At 27.3% G+C, this 21230-nt stretch overlaps 4 protein-coding genes across 8 annotated transcripts; 2 read left to right on the top strand and 2 right to left on the bottom strand.

Annotated features, from left to right (window-relative positions):
• Positions 1–82: 82 nt before the first annotated feature.
• On the top strand, positions 83–2515 carry LOC140663485 (multiple inositol polyphosphate phosphatase 1). 2 transcript variants are annotated; one of them, XM_072887693.1, is made up of 8 exons: positions 89–405; positions 495–805; positions 878–1003; positions 1105–1249; positions 1351–1451; positions 1677–1786; positions 2066–2263; positions 2341–2515. In XM_072887693.1, exons 1-8 carry the CDS (start codon positions 240–242, stop codon positions 2513–2515), a joined length of 1332 nt encoding a protein of 443 aa, XP_072743794.1. In that variant the 5' UTR covers positions 89–239. The 2 variants fall into 2 exon arrangements, with proteins under 2 accessions (XP_072743793.1, XP_072743794.1); XM_072887692.1 differs by having other exon boundaries at positions 83–405; positions 2066–2441.
• A 93-nt stretch (positions 2516–2608) lies between these two features.
• Positions 2609–4840, bottom strand: LOC140663487 (uncharacterized). Of its 3 annotated transcripts, none has more exons than XM_072887695.1 (6): positions 4713–4840; positions 4491–4569; positions 3673–3791; positions 3470–3600; positions 3205–3383; positions 2609–3122 (listed from the first exon to the last, which is right to left on the bottom strand). In XM_072887695.1, exons 1-6 carry the CDS (start codon positions 4823–4825, stop codon positions 3063–3065), a joined length of 681 nt encoding a protein of 226 aa, XP_072743796.1. In that variant the 5' UTR covers positions 4826–4840; the 3' UTR covers positions 2609–3062. The 3 variants fall into 3 exon arrangements, with proteins under 3 accessions (XP_072743796.1, XP_072743797.1, XP_072743798.1); XM_072887696.1 differs by having other exon boundaries at positions 4717–4782; XM_072887697.1 differs by lacking the exon at positions 4713–4840 and adding an exon at positions 4672–4690.
• A 191-nt stretch (positions 4841–5031) lies between these two features.
• Positions 5032–14550, top strand: Cep290 (Centrosomal protein 290kDa). Of its 2 annotated transcripts, none has more exons than XM_072887688.1 (23): positions 5032–5326; positions 5489–5573; positions 5722–5768; positions 5846–5935; positions 6014–6149; positions 6259–6395; positions 6478–6722; positions 6808–6940; positions 7327–7517; positions 7591–7732; positions 7852–8092; positions 8352–8517; positions 8631–9908; positions 10052–10349; positions 10658–11772; positions 11919–12117; positions 12201–12412; positions 12521–12668; positions 12741–13139; positions 13223–13389; positions 13504–13708; positions 13794–14051; positions 14121–14550. In XM_072887688.1, exons 1-23 carry the CDS (start codon positions 5147–5149, stop codon positions 14193–14195), a joined length of 6147 nt encoding a protein of 2048 aa, XP_072743789.1. In that variant the 5' UTR covers positions 5032–5146; the 3' UTR covers positions 14196–14550. The 2 variants fall into 2 exon arrangements, with proteins under 2 accessions (XP_072743789.1, XP_072743788.1); XM_072887687.1 differs by having other exon boundaries at positions 8631–9968.
• Positions 14551–16888: 2338 nt separating this feature from the next.
• Eh (Eclosion hormone) lies at positions 16889–19345 on the bottom strand. Its single transcript, XM_072888474.1, has 4 exons — positions 19297–19345; positions 18450–18559; positions 17317–17415; positions 16889–17241 (listed from the first exon to the last, which is right to left on the bottom strand). Exons 2-4 carry the CDS (start codon positions 18481–18483, stop codon positions 17075–17077), a joined length of 300 nt encoding a protein of 99 aa, XP_072744575.1. The 5' UTR covers positions 18484–18559; positions 19297–19345; the 3' UTR covers positions 16889–17074.
• Between the last annotated feature and the right edge of the window lie 1885 nt (positions 19346–21230).

Raw genomic sequence — 21230 nt, 5'->3', positions numbered from 1 at the left:
GACAACAACGCCACTTACGGAATAACAGTACATTAAATTTGAAGCATTGGAAAATGGAAAGTGTTTCGGCATGAACAATAACATTATATTGGAAAATGTGGAAAACAAATTCTTGTTATAAAAATTTATTTTTATTTTGATATGTATATACGTATATATATATGCGCAAGATGTCTATGCGCACGATACTAATAATTTCTATGTATATTTTCGATTAGAAAAGTTACAAGATTGACAAAATGTTTTGGAAACTGTTTATTAAATTTATTATCTTTTGTATAACTATAGATGTTTCTTATGCTTGTAATTATCTCAGGCGTAATGGTACTTATGAATGTAAACTAGGATCAAAAACTCCTTACAGATGTGTAGCTAATTATGATGATTCTGCATTGGAATTTGAAGGTATTCTATAATATTGCTAGTTGCTTTTTATACATTTAATATGATTGAATTTGTACTAATATATGTTTTTATTGATATATAATTTATAGATTGTGTCGAAAAAAAGATTTGGTTAATTCTGCGTCATGGGACTCGTTATCCAGGCAAGAAATATATACCTCGTATGATAAATGAGTTACCAGAGTGGCAACATATAATATTACAAAATTATAAACAAAATACAACAAGTCTGTCAGCAAATGATGCAGCTTTATTTAAGAAATGGAAAATGTCACTTGCTGAAAGAGACATGATGAAATTGACACTAGAAGGAGAGAATGAAATGATTGATCTTGGAGAAAGATATCAGGCAAGATTTCCATCTCTGATGCCGGAAACTTTCAACAATCAAACCTATAAAGTATGTATGATAAAATATTTAATCATTTTATATATGTGTTCATGTCCTTTGATCACCAACTGTGAATTTTAGTTTAGATATACTTCCACTCAACGTACAGAGGAGAGCGCAAAGCACTTTGCTGTTGGTTTATTTGGTTGGCATAATAGTAAAAATATTTGGTTTCCAGCGCCGATTTATCGAGATCCAGTTATAAGAGTAATTTTTAAATTTTGTATTATTTTCAAATTCTCAGGTGATTTGTCACTCTTTTCTATTTTTCTCTCTCTAGATGATTATTTTGACATATATTTTTTTAGTTTTACAAGGCTTGTCCTCGCTGGCGCCAAGAAGTTGATAAAAATTCAAATGCAAGATTAGAAAAAACGAAATTTTTGGATAGCAAAATTGTTAAAGATATGTTAAATAATATTGAAAAGCGTATTGGCCACAATATTGATTATGGTTAGCGCTATTATTAAACATATGCATGTAAATATTCAATGTTATACTGTCAAGATTTTACTATTTATTATATTGAATGTGATTATTATATATATTTCCAGAAAGTGTACATTTAATGCATACAATGTGTGCCTTCGAAACTGCTTGGAATCAGAGTATAGTATCTCCTTGGTGTAAAATATTTTCATTGAATGATTTCAGGGTAAGATCTTAAAATAAAATTAAATTTTAATATTTTTATAAATTTATAACATTTTAACGTATTATATTTCGCGTTCGTTTTTAATTTTTTTAAATTATGACTTTATTTATTTACTTATTTTAGTTATTTGCTCCTTAAAGCTCTTGTATACCTTGTAAAATGATGTGTTTAAGTTACTAAATAATAGAATTTACTTGCACATTAAATTCTAAATTTGTTTTATAGATTTTTGAATATGCAGAAGATCTAGAATTCTATTGGATTGATGGATATGGTTATCCATTAACTTATGAGCAAGCATGCCCTGCCTTAAAAGATATGTTTGATTTTTTTAGGTATGAAAATCTATACATATTGCTACAACAAATACAATTTAAGAGCTTATAATTATATTTATATATATAATTTTATATATTACAAAGAGCATATATATATATATATATATATATATATATATATATATATATATATATATATATTCAATTTTGTTCAGATCTTTGTTTGTAGGATCTAAAAAAAAATCAGCCAATGCCTTATTGAATAAAAGAGTTTTGTCAATAAATATGTAATACATTGAAATAATATATTAAAAAAGCATTATTTTTATTTTACAGATCTAAAGAAAAGACAACAACAACAGCTTATTTTACACATTCTGGAACTATTCTGAAATTATTGGCTTTACTTGGAGTAGCTAAAGACAAACATCCTTTGATGCATGATTCTTTTACACTGCACAAAGAAGATAAAAGAGTTTGGAGAAGCAGTATTATTGATACATTTGCATCTAACATGGCATTTGTTTTATACGAGTATGTTTTTATTTTGAAATTATATAAAATTGTGTTATTCATACATATATGTAATTCTTTAATCTCACTCTTTCTAGTTGTGCATCTCAAGGTCCTAGTATTCTATTCATGCTTCAAGAACGACCAGTATATTTGGCAGGTTGTCCAAATAATATGCCATGTCCAATATCTATTATGAAAGCGATATATCCAGATCGCGACGAAGAATGTCAGTTTGACATTATGTGTCGTAAGACAACGCAAAGTAATTGATAAAATGCAATATTTTTACAGCAGATATATACGTATTTTTATTAACTTTAAAGATTTAATATTTATATAGTTTTTTTTATATTTGAAATTACATTCTTATATTAATTCGTCAATAATGTTTCGACAAGTCGGCAGCGGCAAATGCTTGTTTGTATGAATGACAACTTTGATCTAAATTTTTACATTGTCATTTCTTTTTATTATTTTGCACACAAATTATAAATCTCTAATTTTTATAAGTAAATGCTCTTAACTATGTATTCTAGATGATTCCTAGATGAGTCGTGTATAATACAAGTTTAAAAAAGAATAATGTAAAAAAATTTATAAGTTTTTTGTGAATTTTTGTAAATGTGTTCATAAAATTTCAATTTTCATTTAAACAAGTTTTATATATGAATATTTTCCAAAATACATAATTTTAAAGAATTTTAGTATTATAGTATTATTTAGTAATATAGTATTTATATAGTATTATTTAGTAATAGAAATTGTTAAAATTTTTTACATTATTCTTTTTTTTTATTTTCTTATTAAAATATCTATGTTAAAGGGTACTATCTTCTAATGAATTATTTATGCCACTCCCATCATCTTCAATCATCTCCTGTAATAAAATAAGATAGTTATAAAATAGTAATTATGCCTATGTTAAGTACAATATCCATTCACAATATAGAAGACAGTACCTGTAGCACCTCAACAAGTGACCTTGTTTCACTTAACATCTCTTTGTAAATACGATTTTTTTCTTCTAACTTTTCAATACATTGTACAAGTTCCTCATTTTTCTCTAAAGCATCTTTAAGTGCTATTCGTCGCCTTTCAGCTAGGAGTTGCCAATAGTTTTCACTCGGGCCAGCTACATCTAATAAAGAATATTTTAAAGAAAATTAAAATTTTTTTATACATATTTGATTTAAAAAGTACAAACAATACAGAGAAAAATGTTACTTTTAAAATCTTCAGTTGTTAAGTCTTCAACTTCAATTTGTACTTTCTCTTCTCGTGTAGTTTGAACAGACTTGTCTTTGGTTTTCAGATTTTTGTGTTTAGAATTGTCTTTTGTCGTTTGAGATACATTCCTAAAACATGCAACATATTTATATCAACTTTATTACAATTTTTTTAAAATATACTTTTTGAAAGTAATTTACCTTTTTGTTTTTACTTTTTTTGATTGTTGAGTAGATTTTATCATCCTATCCGCACCAACTAAAGTTTCTTTGTCAGTGGCTGATGGCTGCAATTCATGTAAAGATTTTCTAATCTTATCCTGTTTCAATAAAATGAAAAATATTATTCATTTATTTTATTTACAGCACAATATATATATATATATATACTTTCTAAGAGTGATTTATATATTATTATTTAATATATAGATAGATGTATCAAAATTTAACTCTAATCATACATAATAATTGAAAATAATATATATAATAATAAATAATAATAATATATTTATTATCAAATAGGTAATATATATAAATAGATATATAGTGTCAGAAAATGATGTAATAATAAGAATAATTAAAGTAATAAAAAGTTTAAATTAAAACAGAATTTTCTATATCAATAAATTAATTATAAATTGTTAAGTACACATTTATAATTGACTAATAACAATAACATAATTAAATTTTTATATATAAACAAGTCTAACTTTTAAACCTACTTTTAAGATATGTAATTTAAACTTTAAATTCTCTTTTCTGCTATTTTACCTCTCATAAATATTCATATAAATTATATATCAGATAAGATTGGACATGAAATGACTTTCAAATGATATTCATTTTTTATAACGGTATACTTAAGAAAAAGAAAGAGAGAATATATACATATATAATATATATATTGAATAATTTTGCTCATCAGTTAAATGGAAAGATAATATTTAAACTATCATACTATAGCATCGCATTTTTCTTAATAGTTTTTCACACGCGTGAGAAAGAATAAATATAATAACCTCAGAAGTGGTAATCGTTTTATCGTCCGTAACAGTTTCCATTCTACAAGCCGTAAATAATCCAAGAGAGAAAAAAAATCTGAAAAGTGAAATAACACATGAAAAGCTTATTTATGCTGTTTACGATAGTACATCACAATTATAAGAAGACTATTGTATTTAGATAAAACTTTTAACTAACTCAGCGTAAATTTTCAAGCTAAATTAAAATCATGTACATACATACAATCAGCTGTCCGGCAGCAGTTAGTGGCGGGAACCGGGAATCTGGAACTATAAAAATTGAGAACTGGGAAAGGTGTCGCTTGCTTTGGTGGGTACCCCGGAAACTTCATTCGGCGGACTCTACAGTTGGGCAATATTACTAGATTTTTTCGCTAATACTCGACGTTGATTTGTCGGTTCTAAAACTAAGAGCCAATCACATTTGATTGCTAGCAAGCGGTAGAGTCCACTGTATGTGCTCAGTTTCCGACTGGCATTTGTCCATATTTCTCGTTGACGGCAACTCTACATGAAATGTTAGTCTAAGACTAACGCATTGTCAGAATTGTCAACAAAGATCTGGGATGTGGAATAATAATTTGTAGCTACAGCAAATAAAGATTATATGACTCACTGTTTTTACTATCTTGGCTTAATTATTATCGCGAAAAATGGTTCGCACGGACTGGGATCGAATATTATCTGTAAATGCTTCGTCTTTAACAGATGAAGAAATCGAGGATCTCTTCCCAACAGTTGTCCGATGTGATGTAAACGAAATCACCGATGTGTATAATCTGCGAACACTCATGAAATTATCACAAGAAATGTTGACTTACAAAGATAATCAAGTAAAGAAATTGTTATGTATATTTATTTGATAATATTTCTCCTTATTTTTATTACATATATATATATATATATATATATATATATAAGGAAGAAGTTTTTATAAGCTCTCTTTTTTTGCTACATAAAATATATTGTATGTAAAATTAATTTATTGATATTAGGTTGAAGCCTTACTTCTTGAGTGTGGTGAATTGAAAGAAACAATATCTTCTTTACGTCCAGAGGTTGCGAAACGAAAAATTAAAGGTATATGTTGTCAAAATTTGTTTATATGTCTTGACTTTAAAACACTTTTCACATAAAACTTATAAAGATTTTTTTATGACAAAATTACTTTGATAATTTGTACAATTTTTATTCTATACATATTTATATTATATAATTTTCTTGACAGATCGTGATACATCTGCAATAAAACAAGAAAATGATGGTTTTACTAAAGTAAGTTTTTTTTTATTATCTATAACATATTAATAAAATGTTATACTTTACAATTAATAATTTTATTTTGTGCAAAGGATACAAGAGAATACACTGCTTATTCAGATACACAACCCAAACATACTGATACAAATGAAAAAGTTAAGACACTCATGGTTGAATTAGAGGTAACATAATAAAAACTAGAGTGTTCTTATTATAATAAAAAACTAATGTTTTCTCTTATTATTTTTCTCATTTTTTAGGGGTTGGACAAGGAGAATGAGATTCTCAAAAGACAATTAATGACATTGAAAGATGAAATGGAGGATGCAACAGAGAAAATGACTGAGATGACACAAGAACTTCATTCAACTCAAGTAAAACTTACAGAATATAAAGGTGCTTATCGAAATATATTACATTGTATTACATAAACATACATATGTGTATATGTATATATAATATGTAGTATGCTTTTTATAAATAAACAAATGTTATGTCATTACAGATAAGATTAAAAAAGTAGAACAAGAAAATGAAGCTTTGATTATTCAAATTGAAGAGATAACAGCACAGCAAATAGATAGAGACAAAATGTTAGATGAATTTGGAGTAGCTATTGATACTAGAATATCTGAATGGAAGGTACTATATAAATTTAATAAAACATTTACATTAGAAAATAAAAGAACATTTTTATATAAATTTATATTATTTATATTATAAGGGTATATTGGATGAAAAAGATATGGAAATTGCACGGTTAAAAAAAAGTGTATCACAGTCTTTAATGCAATCTGTTACATCAGCCAAAGAAGAAAATAAATCACAGATTAATCTTCTAAATGATGAAATAGCTCGTCGAGATGCGATTATAGTCGAATTGCAAACTAAACTCTCTGATGCAATTGTTGAAATAAATGAGAGTGCTGCACTCATAGAAAAATTAAAAGCACAGGAAGAAGTCCAAGAGTAAGTAATATTTTCTATATATGTATTTATAATTTTATACAATTCATTTTTAGTTATATGTTTACAATTTTTCTATATTTTATAGGTCTGTAAAAAGTGACAAGTGGAAAAAGCAAAAAAATTTATTGAAAAAAATGCAAATTGCAAATGAAAAGATCTCTAATTTAGAAAATGCATTGTCTCAAGCACAGGATGATGCCAAATCACAAAGTAGTAAAGTTAGTTATTCATATTTTCATATCTGGTTTACAAAGAACTCTATAGATTACTGTAGAGTTATTACCACTTGCAATTTTAATTATAAATTTTATTAAATATTTCATTTTTACAACTATCGTTTTTTTTGTAGGTAAAATACTTTGAACATTACTTAATAAATAAGTATAGTTATAAATTTGCATTCTGGAAACTTAATGAATAAAAAGGTTTTTAATTGTTATTTGTAGTTTCGTAGCTTGTTAAGGTAAACAATTACAAATTAATTATGTTAATAAATCTGCAAATAAAAGAATGACAATAATACTACAGTAATCTACTTAGAGAATTTATTGAATTATATATATAATAAACAATAATTTTTTTTTTTTAATATTTTTTTACATAGTTATGTGAGGTATTATCTACCTTAAAAAATTATGAAGATGGAAATCAAACTTTAACTAAAGCATTGAATGAAATTAAAGAATTAAAAATCAAAATGAATCACAAAAATGAACATATTGAAGATTTAGCCAATGTTGTTAATAAATTGGAAATGTTAAATTCGTATCAAGAAATGGAGATCTTAACTCTTAGGTAAAATTTTCAAAATTGTTTATTTATGGCCTGTGTGAAATGAGAAAATTAATATTACCTTTTTATATCATAGAGAAAAGTTAGGGATTCCAGAAGATGAATCAATATCAATTAAGAGTGTTGTAGCAAAACGTAAAGAGGAATCGAGAAAAATGGAACAACTTATTCAGCAAAATAAAAGCCTCGTAGAAGAGAATTTAGAATTAAAATCAGATGTAAGATAAGTTATGGAAATTTAATACACACACAATATATATATCTTTCTTATTTAAGATATATGATTTGTAATACATATTAAGAGAACATTTATTACAAATTTTTACTCTTTTTATAGATAAGGATGTTGAAATATAAATTGAGCAAGTCTGAAAAAATACTAGATATTTCAGATAACTTGGGTGATTGTAGTAATCAGTTTTTACATTCAACTAAATTGATGGAATCGGAAAATATGCAAGTATCTTCTAAAACTGATATTTTCGATGTTGATCAAAATATTCAGATAATTATAGAAGAAAATGAGGCTCTTAGAAAAGGCATGCATGAGATTATGGACAGTATACGCAATCAAGATGGTGAATGGTTTTCGCTAATTTTAATGGTACTTTAGTATTGCACACATTTCCATTTCTATGACACTCTAAATTTTCTTTTATTTCTTTTTTCCCTTTCTGTCTAAAATATAAAATATTAATAAAATTCTCCACTACATCTATTTAATTTCTCTCTGCATTCTTTATTTGTGTTTTGGCAAACAATGAATAATGTTTTATTCTTTTGTAATTTTATTAATAATTGCTTTAAAAATGAAAATGATATTTTTTTGTATCTTAGGAAAGAGTGAAGTTGAAATACAATCCAGTACATTGGAACGTTTATTAGAAGCTCTGGATGTTAGACATTTAGCTGGTTGGTATCATCCAGCTATGAGATTGCAGGAACATCTTAATGTTATTCAAGGCAGTAATACTGAATTAAGGTCACAGCTTAGATTACTGAGGTATTTTATAAAGTTTGTTAAATGTTATATGAATGCACAACAACTAGACATACAATTTGTTGTCAGCTTTATTATAATTAATAAATCATATTCTAATATCTCATAATTTATAGAAAAGAATTACAAAAGAAGGATGATATATTACAAGACTTAGCAGCGATTAAAAATATAGATTTAGAAAAATTGTCTGAGAGACATAGCGAAGATGAAGTGATAATGACATACCTTGCAGAAATGAAAGCTTTGCAAACGGCATATAAAAATGAAGCAGAAGAATGGGAAAAGCAAAAAGATTTGTTAATTCAAGAGAGTAATGAATTAAAAGATGAAATAGATGGTTTAAAAAAGCAATTAGAAGTTTATAAGGAAAATTGGCAAATTATAGAAAACGGAGATGACGAAGTTCGAAAAGAATTTGCAGTAAAAACAAGAGAATATGCGGACGTCGCTAATAAATTAATAATTATCAATAGAAAAAATGCGAGTCTTCGACAGTCGCTTAATAAAGAAACTGGCAGGTTATATGAATATCAAAAAGATATAATTAAAAAGGAGAATGATTTTAATAGAGCTCTTACTGATGCAAACAAATACAATAAAATGTTGCAGTCAGAAATTTCGCTCTTGCAGAGTAATTTATGCAATTCTGTGAGCATAACTGTACATAATGAATTGAAAGAAAAATATGAAGAATTAAATATACGTCACTATGCTTTATTAGAAAATGCAATAATATTTCGTGATTCCAGCGAAATATCATCTCTGAAAGCTGAAATAGAAACGATAAGGCAAGAAAAGTATCAACTTGTGGAAAATTTGCGAAAAACGGATGATAACAACGATGACAGTTTGCAACAAAAATTAAAAGAAATAGAAGCCAGGGAATTGATTGAAAGACAACGAGCTGATCAAATTGCTAGACTATATGAAATATCACAAACGCAATTAGCAAAGTGTGAAGATAATATTAAACAACTCTCCATTGTTAATTCTGAAAATCAAGAAAAATTGATTCAAATGCATAAAAAATTATTTAAAGAAATAGTATTGCAAGAAGCTACACAAATAGATGATAATCGCATACAGGAACTGCAAAATGAAAAAATACAACTTGTTATAGAGAGTGAAAGTTTAAAAAAAATGTTACAAATTTCTGAAGACGAAGCTCGTTTGCAATATTCGTTGAATTCATTACAAACATTAGAGTTGGATAGTCTTAGGCATCAAATATTAGATTTGCAGGCTGTAAGTGAAGACAAAGCCACTATTTCGAGACTTGATTTCGAACTTACGAGTAAGAAGATATCAGAAATGGAATTAACTACGCAGAAAACACGATTGCAAAACGAGTTATCTTCCATGCAACAAGAACTTGATAGTTCAAAAAAAAAGTATGAAGAGATGCGCAATTATGTAGAAGATTATCAGAAACAATGTGACAATCGTTGCATGTATGATTAAAAATTACACTTAAATATTATTAAATATTGCATTTAGAACTATATTACATTGTGTGTATTTTTATGTGTTACAGGTATTACACAGATATTATATATTTTCTACAATGCCAGTATGCAGGATCAACTCCCATTAGCACTTTAGATAAAGTAATCACACTTGCTACAAAATTGAAAATAGATCGTCAAAATATTGATACAGAAGTGCAAAAAACCAAGAAATGCTATGAAGATGTTAAATACGAACAGCAACTCTTATCTACTCGTCTTGAAATTATCGAACGTTTAAAGGATATATTAGAACAACAAATCGGCGCTGGCAGCGTCCAAATTTTAGTGGAACGTTTTGCTGAATCTTCACAACGGACTCTTAGTGTAAATTTCTATATGATAACTAACAATAAGTATAAAAAATTATTATAATAATGAAATTTACCAAAATAATTTAAGCTATTGCAATATATACATGCAAAAAAATTTTTATTGCAATATGCATTTAAAAAATTTTTATTTTTAATTCTACAGTTTTTATTAATGTGTTTGAACTATTTAATTATATATAAATTTAATATTTTATTTAAAGGTTTATATTTTAATAATGCCTTTAATGCCTTCAAATTGAATTCTTTCTGTATTATATAAAAAGTTTTTATTATATATATTTTTTGTATCCTTTTAATTAGGATTTTAAATATAAACGGAGAATAACTCATTTGGAGCATGAACTGCAAATTGCTAATAGTAAATATAATGAATATGAATCTGTAATAACAAATATGGAACAAGACATGTTAAATATTCAGAGAGCTTGGAATCCTCAACAAGATAATCAGCCTCAAATTAATGCAGCAAATGTTGAGACAAAATCTATTCAAGCAGCAACGGAAAGTCAAGTAGTCAGTGTTCAAACAGATACCTACACTTGCTGTTTGAATCAAAAAGTACAAGATATAACGGAAGAAATTGTAGTGTTTAAAGACATTCCAAAAGCTATTGAACCGACTGAAATTATAAAAGATACATTCCAAGAAACGGAAAATAATACAGAAAAGAACGGCAGTTCAGTAATTTCTAACGAGCAGTTGGATCAAGTGCTAAAACTCGCATCGGAACGCTCCGTGATGCTAGTCAATTGTGAATCACAATTAGCAGAGTATAAAGCAAAAGTGGACGCTTTAAATAAAACGATAATGGAAAAAGATTCGCAATACCGAGCAACAGTGGATGCTCTGAACAAAGTGATTGAAGAGAAAGATTTACAGTATCAAACAAAAGTGGACATTTTGAACAAAGCGATCGAGGAAAAAGATTCGGATCTTGTTCAAAAACAAAATGTACTCGATGAATTAATTAGCCAATCGCGTGTCACGAATACCGATTGTACTGACAAATTGGCTCTAAAATCAACGATAAATAGTTTACAGAAATTAATTAATCAAAAAGAAGAGACTATTTTGAGATATCAAAATTTATTGAAAGAGGACAGGGACGAACATAGTCGGGCAGCGAGTTGTTTTCAGGATGAGATTAAGAGTTTGCATGATCGCATTTTAGCTATGCAAAGTGAAATGAGAAAAAATGAAGAACCAGTTATAAGTGTGAAAAATATTTTTGAGAAGGCCGATGAAACCACAGCGAAAGTACCGAGAAACAGTGCCGCGCAAGAAGAAGAAATTGCAAGACTACGTGAAAAAGTGTCTACCTTCGAAGCAGAATTAAATATCAGTAAGGAACTGAGTGAACGGTGGCATCAATTAGCGGAAGAAAGATTGAAGCATATGGATCGCATGAGAGAAAGGTTTGTTTCGTGATAATATAAAATGTTATTCAGTCATAAATTCTTAATCAACTTCTCAATATTGAAAATAAATGACATTTTGCACAATAAGAGAGAACATGGAAAATGGTTGTATAATGTATTACAAATAATTTATGTTCTTATAGACTGGAACAACAACATAAAACTGAATTGGAAAGTTATCGCAGCGAATCAAATAAGTGGCAGTCTGAAGCCGACACACTTAGACAGCAATTGTCTGAAAATCGTATGTTACTCACAAAAGGAAATATTTCTCTGATGAAGGAGTTACAAGAAAAAGATGACAAAATATATGAACTAACTCTTGCATGCCAACAATTACAGGTATAATTTTGTTAGATTTGGTATTGAATTAATAATGTACATAATTGTTCTATTTCTTAAAAATTACTTTTTTTTTTACATAGAATGAAGTTGAATTAATAGAGTCTGTAAATCGATCTCAGCAAATGACAATACGGGATACAAAAGTAAATGAAACAGCACATTATAGTCATCGTGATCAAATGCAACAACAAAATCAAGTAGATGTTTTACGTCGGCAGCTTCAGTCTCTAATGGAAAAAGAAAAAACGTACAAATCGGAAATAACTGATTTAAAGCAGCAACTCAGTCGCAAGTAAATTATTAATTTTTAAGTAATATAATTAACTAATTTTTATTTTTTTTTTAATCTTATTTTATATAAATAATTGTGTGACAAAGAATAATACTTAATTTATTTTAGATATATGGCGACAAAAACTCAGGAGAAAAAAATATCGCAACGTGAAGCGCAACTCGAACGCAAAGTAACATCTTTAGAAGAAGAGTTGCATAAAGCAAAGACACAATTAGATAGAGAATACCTGGCACAGGAAATCAAAAAAGCTAAGGTATAAAAAAGATAAGCTATAACGAAACAATACTTTAATAATATATACTGAGCTTAATTTTTCTTTGAATAGACTGCAGAGGAACTTTCATTGTGGGAAAAACAAAAAAAGTGGCAACAAACAGCGGAAAAATTAAAAGAAAAACTTAAAGAGAAGACTAATGAATATGAAAAATTGCTGACAAATTATGAGAAACTTCGAGCTGTCGTTTCGTGTATGGAAAGAGAAAAATGGCATTTGAGAAGCAAGCTTAAACTTGAGAGCGATATGACACCTGGTAATTCATCGGCAAGACCTATTTCAACTATCCAACTTAACACAATAGAAAAAGACTTGGAAAAAGAATGCCGAATATTGAGAGAACGTGTTAAAGAATTAACTGATCGTTTAGAGAAAGAAAGTAATGAACATTTGTTACTAGAGATAGCAGAATTAAAACGGCATAACGCAGCTCTAGAAGCAGTTTCTCAGGTTAATATGTTTTGCAAGTTTATGTAATAATATATAATAATAAATATGTAACTTTTTTATATTTATTAGATGTTATCTTACAGGGTAATACATGTGTAATTAGTCAATTGGAGAAATTAGAAATAACTAAAGATATTCTTGAAAAGATGAATCTTAAGTTAGAAAGTGAAAATTTCGAGTTACGACTCGAGTTAGAAAAAGCGAATTCGGATACTCCGAGATTACGAGAAAAAGTTGAACATTTGGAAAAGTATGTTTAATATATATTCTCTATTAATATCTCTATTAATAATCTCTAATAATATCCTCTATTGTAAGAATATAGAAAAAAATTATTAATATTATCGTATTTTTATTTTTACAGATATATCAAGTTATTAAAAGCAGAAAAATCTTCTGATTCTACTCCTAGATCATCAGATAAAGAATTACCAGAGTCAGGCAATAAAAAATCTATTTTTGAAATGGAGAAAACAATCTTTACATTGAAGCGAATTATCGAGAAACTTCAGGCAGAGAATAAAAGACTGAAACTTAATTCTAAGAAAAATCATTTTTTAATCAATCAAGTAAATTAATTTATTCTCAGATATTATATATGTTTGTCTTTTTATATACATTATTATAGTATATGTTATTATATTTTAAATACAGGGAAAAATAAATACTATTGATGGAAATATTTTACTTCAAAGACAATATGAGGAATCTCAGAAACGTGTGATAAGTTTGGAGTCAGACTTACAACTAGCTGAACAGAGATTAATTATGTTAGAAAAGGCTCAAAAGGATGATGATAATGGAGATTTTCGTGTTTTGAAACAACAATTAATACATAAATCTGAACTTTTAGAAAAAGTGAAACAGTTATTGACACGAGCAGCTATCAATGAAAAAACATTGCGGCAACGTGTAAGAATTAAACAATACGTAATTTAAGATAAAATTAAGAAATTTTTATTTATATAATTTTATTATTAGGTGCAACAACTAGAATCGAAGCAAGCGCTATCAACAATTCCAGAATGTTATGTGACTCCACCTACACCAGAATAATGGGTGACAGGAAGTAAATTGTTTATGGATTTATGTTAAAAAAAGCATTTTTGTATTGAGACAAATGCATTTATTTTATATATGTTCTTTGACATTAAGAGAATTTGTGGATGTAAAGCCTTGTTTTTACATTCATTCAGTACTTTTATCACGTAATAATTTTATAATAGAATTTCATATAATTGTCAATCAATTTTTGTACGTGTAGGTGCACAATGTTCATCACAATTATCGATATAACACAGTGTCTTAAGAATATCATTTCTTTCTTATTTATTTTCGTACTGATACTGTTATTAATATATTCTACGCATGTATTACATATGTGTAACAAAGAGATTTAAAATAAAATTTTTTATTTTATTATAATAAATATAAATAAAACTAATTTTGACAAAAAACAATATTACGTAACGAAAGAGAGACTCAATCTCAATTTTATATCTAAGTAAAAATCATGCTATCCGTATTTTTCTATCGCATGTCTCGACATTTAAAATATTAAACGTTATATATTATAGATAAATCAGTACAATTAATTTATTATTTCAAACACATACAATTTTTCTAATACATAAAATATTTCGAGATTTATCTCTAGATTAAATGATTATTTCTTATATTGGCGGCTTTTTGCGATACTTTATGACTTCAAGACATCTCTTCTCGATAGATCTCGAATTAAAGTTTCGCAGAAACTTCAAACAGTACGTGTCGTAGTGATCGTAAAGTCGCATTCCAATCGCTCCGTATTTCTTGCGCGATTTTTACTATTTGAAAGAGTCTTGCGCACGAAAAACTATTACGAATATCTTTTCTAAAGTGTCGAACGCTTGTCTAAAGCATTAAACATCGCGTAATCGTTATTATATACCGCTGTCGCGATTTCAATCGGTGATCGGTGATCGGTTCGCCGCGTATGTGTACGTGTGTCTGGATTAGGTGGAAATTTACTCATATTTATTTCCCATCGTTATTTTCTGACCGAACTGCACGAAAAACTATTAGGAATACGTTTTATAAAGTGTTGGGTGTTGCCTAAAGTATACCAAGTATCAATCCCTATTATACCGCTATCGCGATTTCGGTTGACGATTCGGTTTTCTGTGTGTGTGTGTGTGTGTGTGCGCGTATTAAAATAGGCGGGAATCCTCTTGCATATTTTTTCGCGCCGTTATTTTCCCGCCAAAATGCCACGAAAGATTGCTCGCTGCGATTGATACCTAATCACTACCAGGTATGTTGATATATACGTTATTTAATGATAAATTATGACGTTATCATTACACTTTTTGCATTTTCATTATTAAATTTTTGTAATTCGTAATAATTGGAACCCGGTGTGGTAGTTCAGCCAATTAATTGTGAGAGCGAACAGTATATATACGATCCTTTGCATTATTGCATATCTATGCGCAAAGAATTAAAAATAATATTATCGAATCGCTATTTTTTATACACACATACATATATTTTAATTATATATATATATAATTTTACAAGCAGAGTATATATAATAATATATATATAAATCTTTATTTAGATACATTGCTAATATCTGTAACGACTATATATATACTTCATTTATGTTTGAAAATAAAACTCAATATTTTCTTATTTATTTTGAATATATATTGTTTTAATATATACTGTAATATTACTGGGCAAATAATATATAATATATATGAGTATTCCAATATTATATCGATTTAATATATATTAAAATTAATAATATATTATTATAAAATTATATATTAAAATTAATTATATACATATATATATATATATATATATAAGATTAATATATAATATACAGCATGAGTATTCTAATTAATATATATTAAAATTATAAATTCATATTTCGCATACATCTATATATATATACATATATGTATGTAGCTTGAATCTGAACCAATGCATACTGTATTATCAATTGATTACTACAATGTTATTGACAATCAGCAATATAGAAATTTTCCAATTTTGCTTGGTTCTGGTCTACTTGATACGAAAAATAATTATATATTTTTTGCATTGCGTGCAATTTTTCAAGAGAGATTAATTTTCTTATCTAAATACTAAAACCTTTTTTACTTATCTAAATGATTAAACATTTTTTCAAATAATACCTTAAAGATAACGTATACGCAATAAATAATTAATTTCATCAAAGATCTAATGTATGCATTAAAAATATTTTTGACTAGTTAAATGAACGGAGAGATGATAAATATTAAAAGATTCATAGTTATTTTTTTTTTTTTTCAAAATAAAAACCATATATTTTTTGGGAAAACTTGTTAACCAAATTTATTTTTGCTGTTTTATAAATCATTAAATCAGTAAATCTTTCGTTCAGATAATACTCAAAGATGCTGGATACATAAACTTATTAAGTTAATATCTTTGATATCTAATATTTCTTTCTGATTAAAAAAAATATTTGCATATAATATATATTGACAAATATGTACATTAGTAAATAAATAATATTATAAAATTATATAATAGTAACAACTGCTAATATAATACTAATAATTTACTAATTGATTAAAAATTAGTTAACCTCTATCTCTCGATATTTTTATACAATTATTTTGTTTATCAGTACAAGTAATTTTTAAATAGCTTATCATGTGATAAAGTTGAAAGATTTTATCTCAAATTCTCTTCAATTTTTTAAATTATGCTCACGATAATGCGTCTTTTAAAAAATGTTTTTCGCGAAATAATAATGAAAATTTGTAGATATATTATTTGTCATAATAAATTGTAACGCATAGTAAAAATCTATTTCGAAATTTTCATTTTTTCTGCAATTGCGTGGTCCATTGTTATCATGCAAAGATGAGAGAGTCGGAGAACTTTGATTTTGAGGATTAATAATCGTTCTCAGGCACTTGAAGGAAAGGACGAATCGAAAACTCGTCCTCGCAGTCCGGAATGAGTTTCCCCTTGTATTTCACGCAAAAATCAGCACATTTGTGACCGATAAAAAATGTGCCGTACATTTTGCTGCATTGTGCACAGTTCCGAATACATACACCTGTGTGCACAAAACCGATTTATAAATATATTACAGTATTTTTGACACTATAATTTTATAGAAAGTTTTACTTACCGATATTTCGATCAGTATCAGCCGTAGAAATCGTGAAGCAAAAAATAGCGAAAACAACGGCGAACAATACAATTGTGATTCGATTTGACGAATTCATGACTGAAACAAAAATAAATATATATACTTTAAATTTGGTAGTCATGAATGTACATGTTCAATAAGGATACAAACTTTTGCAAAGTAAATAAAATTTTGTCAATTAATGTAGAAATAAAATATTTCTTGGTCAATGTAGATATAATGATAATATAATTCTATTTTTTATTGATATGAAAAAGACTTTTTATTGCATATGACAGCTAAAGAGTTAAAGATATTTTTATCAAAGTTCCTTAAAAACAATTTTTTGATACAATTCTATTTTTTAAATTTATAAAAAATTACTGCTTACATTGTTTGCTCTAAACATAAATTTAAGCAAAGTGTTAATGTTATTGTTGCAATCAAAGTTTACTTAAAGGTTGTTAAAGGTTACATAAAAATTTATAAAAATATAAAAATTGTAATATATTACGCGCACATACATACATGCATACAGATGATGGAATAGAAAGTGAGTCTGAACATACATAAAGGGGCGTCTTGCAACACTATACGATGTGAAAATAAAACTATTCTGAATTCTATTCAAGTTGTCTTTATGTCATTCGAATATTAATATATAATCTAATATATAATCTTTCTCTCTTCTAAATAAATCTTTATTTATTATTTATTTATTTATATATATATTATTATAGGTGTATTACTGGAATTATCATACTTTTATTGTTTATATATTAATGATACCAAAGATAAACATCAAAGTTAAATAATGTTAGACGTCAGAGAAATATATCTCTAATTCTTTAAAAAGATAATTCTTAAAAATATTATATAACTCATTTTTATTGATATTTTATATACGTATTTATCTGTTTTTTTATTTGCTTCTTTCGAAATATTACAATAAAGACTCATATTTGCAAATACCGAGAAGAAAAGAATTTATTAACTTTCTATAAAAAGCTAAAGAATTTTTTCATTATGTGTAGCAATTTAATTTCATTTAAAGCCAATATGCATATCATAAAAAAATATTTTGAAAAGAGTGAGGCAGCGCGAGAAATGTTTTATTCGCCGTACATACGCACCGTTTTGCATTTCCGGTTTGCAATTAGCGCTCATTCGAGAGGAAGGACAGAGAGGGAGACGACCACAGTTGAACTCGATGAACTTTCAGGGATAACTCGGGTGTTTTTCTCTTTTTGAAAAAAATGAAAAAAATTGATAAAAAATTGATTAAAAAATGTCCGTTAAAAACACGTATTCGCATAATTGTGAAGTTGTATCGGCCTGCATTTTGATATTAAGGAAAAAGAGAAAGAAAAAGAAAAAGAAAGCTCAATACCGGATACATGATATTATTTATTTGATTAAAATGATATATAATCGTGATTTAACTGATATTTCTGCCGCGATGTCGAATGTCTCCCGCCAGGTTTTCCTCATAATTCGTATCCGAAAAGAGGTGCGTCTTGTCATACTTTTTTTAATAGATACAGTCATTTATAACCGGTATCTTTCTGTTGATCGCGCTTCCGCGTGCGTCTTAATGTCCACATTATGAACACATAAAAATAATAAATATGGATGGAAGATATCTTGGTCTCTTCCGTACTGTCATTACTGTCTCTCTCTCTCTCTCCCTCTTTCTTCCTCTCCATCTCCCTTTCTTTCTCGCCGTCCAGGAAACACTTAAAGATTCAAGACCAAGGATCGCGCAGATAGCATTCGACATTAACACATGTTGCACGAACAACGACGTTGATCGATTAATGCGATCGATCGACGCTTGAATGAATCTTTCTAGACTTGTAAAAGAACAAATTGATGCAGTTTTTGATAGAAAAATGTGCGTTTTTGCGGGATGAAAAAAAAACTTTTATGCATTTCGAAAGGAACGTTCTGAAAATATGATTCTTTATACGAAACATTTACCTGATCGATACAGCAACTTGAGAAGGCGAAACTGTTGGAATTGTTAAACACCAACGAATGACACTCGAACAGACTACTCCACGGTCTTATATATCCGCCAATGCCGGATTCAACCCTCGCGAGAGGGAAACCCCCGCTGCTTATCTTCCTTTAATTTGATTTCTTTAATTTCCTGCACTTAGTGCACTGAAGTTATTTTAGTTACTAGTGTTTTTACATTACAGTTATGCATTATCTCTAATTTTAAAATAATTGCTTTAGTAATTGAGTATATATATGACATATTCTATGTGTAATTTTTTATATATTTTATATTTTCTTTATTTTTAGCAATCTATTTAATGCAATCTATTTTATTACTGTAATATAAAATTTTAACACTTGCTATAATATTTGATTTATACACGAAGAAAATATTATAATAAAAATGACAATATAATTTTCTTGTAATTGCAAAACATTATATATAAAAGAAATCATATTATATTTTTATTCAATAATATTATATACATATTATATTTTACAAAGGAATAGTATATATTTATTCAAATTTTGATTGTACAAACAAATGCATAATAATTCGTCTAAATTGAGGACTTCCGAATAATAATTGTTAACAAATAATAAAACACAAATGCGTAATTTCTAATTTGATAATAATAAATATATCTTGATATGTGTGTCGTCATATTTCAACTTTACAATAAATGTTATAAAAGAAAATGTATTTTTTATATAATTTGTACTGTAAAATTTTCTCCGTGTATGGTATATGTTTTAGGTACTTATACAAATAAATACCTTATTAACTTTTAAATATACATATAACTTCATATAAATGATATTATATGTCTTTATATATTTTTTATTATTGTTTTAAGGATACACTTACTACAAAAATATTTGTTTCTATAAATTTTTAATACATTATATTTATTTAATATATAATAAATCGTGTGATTAAAATGAAAAATACTAAAGTATAATTAAATTATAATAGTAGAGTATTATTACATAGTATATATATATAACTTGATTCAATTATACAACATAATGCATAATAATCACAAATTATAATAATTGAATAATAATACAATTAATTGCTTATTTTTTTTAATTCTGAAAAACATAAACAAATAAATATGTAACAAAGCATAACACAATAACACAAACATATAAGTTTAACATAATATAACATGATATGATTTAATATAATTTGTGTTTTTTACGTTTCTACTTCTTCAGTCGTCTCGTTTTTTTTACGAGGCAAATCATATTCTAAACTCCAGAAATTTTTATATTTGAGCGGCGTCGTTTCACCTTTCTCAATCATTTTGTTGAGATTCTCATCTAATCTGGAGAAACGATTCTTTTTGTCCAAAATTTTTGACAATGTTTTATGTATTTCTTCTCTATTTCTCGATTCTTCTCTTTGTCTCTCTTCTTCGGCTGTTGAGTTATCTCGCAATTGATCCAAAACATCCTTTGTAAAATAGCGAGATAAAAATTCGTCCTCTGTATCGACTGATTCGGATGATTCTTTATCGTTGTTCTCGCCGAAAATATGCCTAAGGAAATCTTTATCGTCGTAATGATAGTAATCTTCGCTGATTATGTCACTGTCTTCCGCTTTCTCTTTCGCGGAAGAATGCGTATTCTTTTTCGGCTTATCTTTGTCATCAAAAACAATTCTATCGTCATAATTCCCGTTCTCTCTGAAATAATTGTACGATTCTTCTTTAGGAACCGTGGCGTATATTTCGAAATCTTCAGACTCCTCGTCGCCATCTGCGGGATTTTGCTTACTGTTATATTTCGTGTTTACCTCGCTACGATTAGTTTGTATACTTTCAAATATAGGATCGTTTTTAATAAAATCATCCAAATTGAATGGTTTTCTATATTCATTTATATCAAAATCAACGAAGTCTGTA

Source organism: Anoplolepis gracilipes, chromosome 3 (genome assembly GCF_047496725.1).
Source record: "Anoplolepis gracilipes chromosome 3, ASM4749672v1, whole genome shotgun sequence".
Taxonomy (NCBI): Eukaryota; Metazoa; Arthropoda; class Insecta; order Hymenoptera; family Formicidae; genus Anoplolepis; species Anoplolepis gracilipes.
This window is presented reverse-complemented; position numbering and strand designations above follow the sequence as displayed.